General features: G+C 41.5%; 3 protein-coding genes across 3 annotated transcripts; 1 reads left to right on the top strand and 2 right to left on the bottom strand.

Moving 5' to 3' along the window:
- Positions 1 to 267: 267 nt before the first annotated feature.
- LOC139294877 (histone H2B 1/2-like) lies at positions 268 to 1,362 on the bottom strand. Its single transcript, XM_070916854.1, has one exon. It carries the CDS (start codon positions 1,348 to 1,350, stop codon positions 979 to 981), a length of 372 nt encoding a protein of 123 aa, XP_070772955.1. The 5' UTR covers positions 1,351 to 1,362; the 3' UTR covers positions 268 to 978.
- A 966-nt stretch (positions 1,363 to 2,328) lies between these two features.
- On the bottom strand, positions 2,329 to 2,640 carry LOC139295701 (histone H4). Its single transcript, XM_070917936.1, has one exon. The coding sequence runs from the start codon at positions 2,638 to 2,640 to the stop codon at positions 2,329 to 2,331; it is 312 nt and encodes a 103-aa protein (XP_070774037.1).
- An 874-nt stretch (positions 2,641 to 3,514) lies between these two features.
- Positions 3,515 to 6,095, top strand: LOC139295845 (E3 ubiquitin-protein ligase RNF26-like). The gene is made up of 2 exons (XM_070918112.1): positions 3,515 to 3,620; positions 4,824 to 6,095. Exon 2 carries the CDS (start codon positions 4,830 to 4,832, stop codon positions 6,093 to 6,095), a length of 1,266 nt encoding a protein of 421 aa, XP_070774213.1. The 5' UTR covers positions 3,515 to 3,620; positions 4,824 to 4,829.
- Positions 6,096 to 7,457: the final 1,362 nt, after the last annotated feature.

Here is a 7,457-nt window from a genome sequence, read left to right as displayed (position 1 = left end):
CCGTCTGGATAGTTTGTCCTCCAGTGTAGCATGACTGAACAGACTACAGTTTTATTTCTACACAATTTTGCCTTGGAGTGAATCTTCAAAAATGTAATTAAGTATATTCACTTTACATCGGGGATAAAAACTCCAGTCCATGTCTCTGAAAACAACTGGACGGATGAATCGTTGTGATAACAGTTTATGTTGTGTCGTGGTTATCACCTTTGCCTCACATGTCCGGGCCACCATGTTCATAATACAAAACAACCCAACCCTTCCTCTTTAAGTTTTAATAAACCAAATGTACACAGTGAAACATAATGACACAAGTGATAAGTTCTTAAGTAATAGTAAAAGTATACTATTAATAAAATGCTCAGATGTTTGAGTTCATCATAATAAATGTCCAGTGTTCTCCTGCAGCCAGTCCTCAAACATCCTGGGGTTTCTGAGGCCTTCATCTGTGTAGGTCTTTACGACGTTTGCGTAGCAGTGAAAGTGCTTCACTGTTTTTGTTTGATAAAAAAATTTTATTGAAGAGCCGTCACTGAGATCATAGGCTGTATACAACATCTTTGTATACCGTGACTTTGGCCGATAGACTAAAACTTTCAGTCATGTGTCTCCCACATTCAAGTTCAATCTTTTCCTGTTGTCTCTGTAGGTAACTGGTAGTACAGACAAACAGATCCTGTTCATTTATGTTTTAAGTAGCTGGTTGGCTTGAGAAACATCTGTGTGACTGAAAGAATGCTATACCCTAAATGCACCATATGGTCGGTCATTAAACGTGACAACAGCGCCACCAAAATACCGCTTGTGGCTAAAAATATATCACATCCACGGAGATGAAGCTATTTATAATCATATTGACTTCGTTGGAAAATATACGCATAAAATAAACACATGTAGAATTATTGGGATTAGAGCTCTTAGTTGAAGTGGTGGGTGGCTCTTAAAAGAGCCTTTGTGTTGTTGGGATGAACAGCGGGTTTACTTGGAGCTGGTGTACTTGGTCACGGCCTTGGTCCCCTCGGACACGGCGTGCTTGGCCAGCTCACCGGGCAGCAGCAGGCGGACGGCGGTCTGGATCTCCCTGGAGGTGATGGTGGAGCGCTTGTTGTAGTGAGCCAGACGGGAGGACTCACCGGCGATGCGCTCGAAGATGTCGCTCACGAAGGAGTTCATGATCAGCATCGCCTTGGAGGAGATACCAGTGTCGGGGTGGACCTGCTTCAGGACCTTGTACACGTAGATAGCGTAGCTCTCCCTCCTGGTCTTTCTCTTCTTCTTGCCGGTCTTGGTGACGGTCTTTGAGACGGCTTTCTTTGAGCCCTTCTTCGCTGCTTTCACTGGATCAGGCATGATTAGCTTCGTGTGAATGTCTTCGACGGATGAACCCTGAAGTCCTGAGAGGGTTAATTTCTATTCGCTTGATGCAAATGACCTGTGCTGCTCCTCCTACGGGATTGGCTGACTTTTTTAACGCGACTGAGCATGCGCTGCACAAAGAAACGTTAAACATCCCTCTAAGAGAAGTGAAGGTCAAACAATAAACACTGCGACACAGATTTAAACAGTTGACTGTATTAATATCAGTGGTTTAGATCCTAAAATATCTGACTAACTTGATTATGATGCGCATTTATATTATTATATATATATTTTTATTATTATCTTATTACACACAAGTAAAACGGTCAGAGTGAGTCTGAGACACTTGGAAATCATACCAAGTCTCTGTGGTATTTTAGTGTTTTAATTTCTTTATTTATACGTTTTATTTCATCCTACAATATTATAATATAACATGATCACGCAGGGGCCTTTCCAATGATAATACATTATGCAGCCATATTTATCCCACTAAGTAGATTTATTTAATTATAATTTCAGTAATGTAATATATAAATAATGTAATACAAGTAATCCATCAAAGCAGGACTGAGATTGTTGGGTTTCATTCAGTCTGTATATATATATACATATATATACATATATATATATATATATATATATATATATATATGCTTGACATCTTCCTGTATGATGCATTCTGATGGATGTAATCAATGTAATCACCAGGGATGAGAGGATCAATTGTTTTCTGTATCAATACAAAAAAATTGATCTATTACATCCTCCCCAACATGAACACATTTCTTAATGCAATATTTACATCTCTATTGCTGTTGTGTGCGCAGTAATGACCTAGTTATCATGTATAATATCTATTTAGAATATAGTTGATATGATAAAAGGATGAGAGGATAAACTCTGAGATGAAGTGAGTGGCTCTTAAAAGAGCCTTTGGGTTTCAGTATCAGTGGATCAGGATCAGGTTTAGCCTCCGAAGCCGTACAGGGTGCGCCCCTGTCTCTTCAGAGCGTAGACCACGTCCATGGCGGTGACGGTCTTCCTCTTGGCGTGCTCGGTGTAGGTGACGGCGTCACGGATGACGTTCTCCAGGAACACCTTAAGCACACCGCGGGTCTCCTCGTAGATCAGACCGGAGATACGCTTGACTCCGCCGCGGCGAGCCAGACGGCGGATGGCGGGTTTGGTGATCCCCTGGATGTTATCACGGAGCACTTTACGGTGACGCTTGGCGCCTCCTTTACCGAGTCCTTTGCCTCCCTTGCCGCGTCCACTCATTTTGCAGCTGTATGATTGAACTGACTAAAGTGAGTCTGAAGTTAAGTTGCAGATGTTTGGTATTTACTTCTGAGCTGCGGACGTAACAGGAGACAGTTGTCAGGCGCCAAACTCGGCAGCTCCTCCTACATTTTTTTTTTATCTTTGTCAAGTCAGAAAACGTTCAACATCTGACCTCTTTTGCTTTTTTTGGTGAAATGCTGTATATTTTTTACTCCTTTAGACTTAAAGCAGTTTGTTTATTTACTTAAATGAAACCATCTGAGAAGTTTAAAGTTTAAATGTCTCTTTGGTTGAACTGTTAAAACGTGTTATAAGAGCTCAGGAGCCAAAGAGTCAGCATGCATTGTGTTTTATAAGCTTTTTCAATGTAAAATCTTAATCTGTAAAGTAACTAGTAATTATATATGTCAGATAAATGCAGTTAAAGTACCAAAAGTAAGTAAGTACTCACTTGTAGAATAGCCCATTTCAGAATAATGTATTAATAATTATATTGTTGGAAGTGTAGTGGAGTAGAAGTATAAACTAGCAGAAAATGCAAATACTCAAGTAAGTACCTCAAAATCGTGCTTAAATAGATTACTGTCCACCACTGCTGCTCATATGGGTGTTGAAAAAGGCTCTTTGCTTAATTAAGTCAGTGGTGTCACTCCTTCATATCAAAGCACTGCCATGTCAAAGAGACATTTCCCCTCAAAACTTCTCAGATGATTTCATACAAATAATTGTTTGAGACTCAAAGATGGAAAATGATCTAATATTTTACAAAAAGATGAACACAGGACTTTGTAGCTTCACACGCTCCGATGCAGTAGGTGGCGCTATTCATCTTTTACGTTGGTTAGCGATCTGCCAGTAAACACAGCGAAGAAGAAGAAGCTCACAATGAAAACATGCTAAAAAGAAAATCATGGCTAATACATGTAGTTCAGTGCACACGTACTAGTGATTAAATCTGTCTGCGCAATGTTGCTACGGTGAGTCATGTTCGTCTTAAAACGGGAATCAATCGATTCTTCCCCAAAAGTTTGTTTTTGTTTTATATTTATTTCTAACTTGCTAGCTAATGCTAATGGGTGTGGTTTGCTAGGTAACGTTGCGACCTTAGCATGTGGCTGCTGCCAATGACACCGAAGGCTTCAGACATTAAGAATAAATATATAAAGACATTAATGTGGTAATTCCTTAACTGACGTTTGTGAAGGTTAGGGAGATGTGTGCTGTCTATCCACAGACAGCTTCACTGACGTTTGCTAGTTGCTCAATTAATAGATAGCAAGATCCAAAATTTCCGTCTGAAAACCAAACTCCTTTTAGAAATCTATTCATTTGACGTTTACAAGACTACACAAATGTCATAAGTATAACTTAAGGACTTCCCCTGAATCAATAACAGTTTCTCTTAAATTCGGCATACACACTAATATACACAGCAACACCCGTTTAAACATATGTTTAATTTATATAGGTTGGTTGACACTTATGTATAGCCTAACAGGAATTCATAATGTATCACTCATCTTATCTGTATCAGGCAGTAATTGGGTGAAAAATATGTATTGTATCTGGACTTATAGTAAAGGTATGTTCCACTGATTTAATATGTGGAAAAACCTGGGTGTGTAGTAGCCTGATGGTTAAGGCCAATTACTTAACTTAAAAATGTAAAACCAATATCCCTGGTTCGATTCTGGCTGAGGTCTTTTGTTGCATGTCATATCCCTCTGTCTCTCCCCATATTCCTGTCTGTCTCTACACTGTCAACTACCATTTAAAGATAAAAATGTCCCCCAAAAATCTGGATAATCAACAGCAACAGCAATTACCTTTGTGGGGCTGTTAACATTAAGACACCATCGTCTTAACCTTAACTGCAGTTAAAGGTTAAAGACTGGTTTGAACCTGTGTTGTGTTGAATTTCAATCCCTCAGAAGCTGCAGTTTAACCTTTCTCTTGGTAAACCCAGATTCTGTGTCCTGTAGAAATCACATAAATACCACCAGAGGGCACTGTGGAGTCTGGAGTCAGATATGAACTTCATTCTAAATTTCCCACATTCACAAAGAAATACAACAAGACATTTGGGGATTTTGATATATGTCCCTGTTTAAAATGTATATTCTGAAGCAGGTGCTGACAGGTATATTGTGCAGCTCTAACTTCACTTCTCTTCTCTCCAGCCTAATATGGATGAAGTGAACTTTGTCTCTCTTGCTGTTGGGGGATGTGTGGACGCCTGCTGCCTGCTGTTCGACCTGGTCGTCAGGACGTTCAGCTGGTTGCTTCGCTTCCTGTCCGGCGTAGGCACTTCCCTCCACGGCACGCTGGTCTCCCTGAGTGGCTCCACTTTAGTTGAATACTGGGACTTTGCTCTTTTCACCTTCCTCACCGCCACTGAGGCCGTCACAAGTGCCACCTGTGGAGCCCTGCACATTTTGGAGGGCTGGCTGCAGACGCTGGGAGGAGTGTTTGAGAGTTTCAAGATGGTGGGACACCTCTCCTGTCACGTGGCGTGGCGCATCAAGGACTTGCTGCACCGCGGGCTTATTTCAGGGAGTTGCATCCTGCGTCAGACATGCGAAGGCCTCTGCATTGCACTCAGCCTCATTCTCTACTTTGTCAACACGGTGGTCAACATTGTCCTCATCAGCACGCAGAACTGTCTGTCTGTGTTGGCGGGCGTTTGGGAGGTGGTGGCGGACCCCCTGCACAAAGTGGTGGAGCTGGCTCTGACTCTGCTGACCTTCCTGTACAGCTGTCTGGTCGGTGCGTCTGTGCTGCTGTGGACGCCCTGCCAGCTACTGCTGGACTTCCTGGGAGCACTGGGCCAAGTCTTCATCACTGTTTTCATTGTGGACTCACACAGCGTGCTCATCGCAGTGGCCATCGTCTCACTGGCTTTATTGTTACTGAACCCCCGGCTTCCTGTCCTTGCCAGGCGGCTGAGCCTCCGTTTGGTCAACACTCTTCCAGGAGCTCGTGGTGTTCGCATGATACTGGAACAAGCTCTGGTCAATCAGGAGGTCCACACTGGGACAGCACAGGAAGTGAGTAGAACAAGGCTTCCACATACAGACGATTTAATCACTGAGACCGACCTGCTGTCAGCAAATGAACCGAGCCAGGCGGACTCCCTTCAGCTCCACGCTCAGCAGGACGGCGAGACAGCAAGCAGCAGCAGGACTAGTACGTCCCAGTCAAACTCCGCTCCGGAGGACGGCGGCAGCCCTCCGACTGATGGTGAGCTGCTCAGCCTGCTGAAGGAGCAGGAGGAGAGGAAGAAGTGTGTCATCTGTCAGGACTTGAGCAAAACAGTGCTGCTGCTGCCCTGCCGTCACCTCTGCCTCTGCCGGCACTGCGCAGACATCCTGACCCAGCGGCGACCCGTCCAGCAGCGCTGCTGTCCGCTCTGCCGGCAGCCCATCACGCAGACCATGGACGTCTTCCTCTGACGGGTGATGGACCCGAGTGGTGGTGACATGAACGAAAGGCCAAAACTACAAATTGCACAACCGAAAAGGCCTGGTGGCGCTGTAGTTGCTTTTTCTGTATTCTAACAATTTTATTTACAAGTAGGTCTGAGTATCGAACTTAATACTGTTTGAGCTGAACTGAACTGAGTCTCAAAAAGTGCCAACTATTGGTCAGATCATATGTTTACTTTGTTCCTCTATTTTCTAATCTAAGCCAGGAAACTTTTCTAACTTTATTGATCAATTATTCTGCACCTTGGTGTTATATCTTAAAACTTGAAAATATATATCTATATATATTTATCTTAATGTAAGTTTGCCATCAACGCTGTAATGCCAAAACAATAAGAGAAGCTCCTAAATCTCTTGATATGTGAGAAGTGTGGGCGTTCATTTCATAACAACTGAACTCTGTGGCTGCTGATTATTAACACTGGATTAATACAGTTAAAGATTTGGGCCAAAGGCTGTGCTTGTGTTAAGATATATGTGCTTTTTTTTATTTATATTTTGAACATTTATTTAAAAAAAACATTAAAGTTGTCAAATATGTTGAGGACTGAATATCTGCTCTGGATGTTTAATTTGAGTTAATTTTATAATTTTAAACTATTTAATTCCTAAGATATCCCTTAATTAGCAGATGCTACCAGATGCTAACACACTGCTGCACATTTATAATTATAATAGTTAAGTTTTCAAATTCGGGCTTCATTTGTTTCTCTTAGTTCTTATTGAAAAAACAGTATAAAAGCTTTAGTTTAAAGCTGTATTTCTTGATTTTGTTCTCATTCTTACTAATCCACAAATGTCCTGCAGGTGAGTGTTAAAACTTTGATCTCCAACACTGTGTCACAATTTGATCTCATATAGAGGCGATAAATTATAATATAAAACATTGGTCCAGTCCTACAAGTAAGACTGCCATATAATTTGTCGTGATGAATGTGAACATTTTTATAATTTACTCAAGTTCTGTTACTGGAAATTGTGTCTTAGTATTTATTCAGTCATTTTCAATAAACATGCTGCCATGCTTTGAATACTCTTCGTGTCAAACTGAGATATTTCTTCCTCAGCCTGTGGTTAGTGGTATGAAACACAAATATCAGCATGAAGCAGGGTTGTAGCAAGAATTTTAGATACTGAGGTACATGAGTCCTGCATGAATATAAGAGTTGTATTTTTTGCTCGGTTTATTTAGCAAAATGTTTATACTATTTGATCCTCTCCAGACACACGTCAGACTAAAGGTCTTATTTTCATGTAAATGTTGCCATTAAGATAGAAAGATAGCAGCCGCTTAGTTACTTTCCACCACTGCTCTTTTCTGGAGGACTT

Source organism: Enoplosus armatus, chromosome 13 (genome assembly GCF_043641665.1).
Source record: "Enoplosus armatus isolate fEnoArm2 chromosome 13, fEnoArm2.hap1, whole genome shotgun sequence".
NCBI lineage: Eukaryota > Metazoa > Chordata > Actinopteri > Centrarchiformes > Enoplosidae > Enoplosus > Enoplosus armatus.
This window is presented reverse-complemented; position numbering and strand designations above follow the sequence as displayed.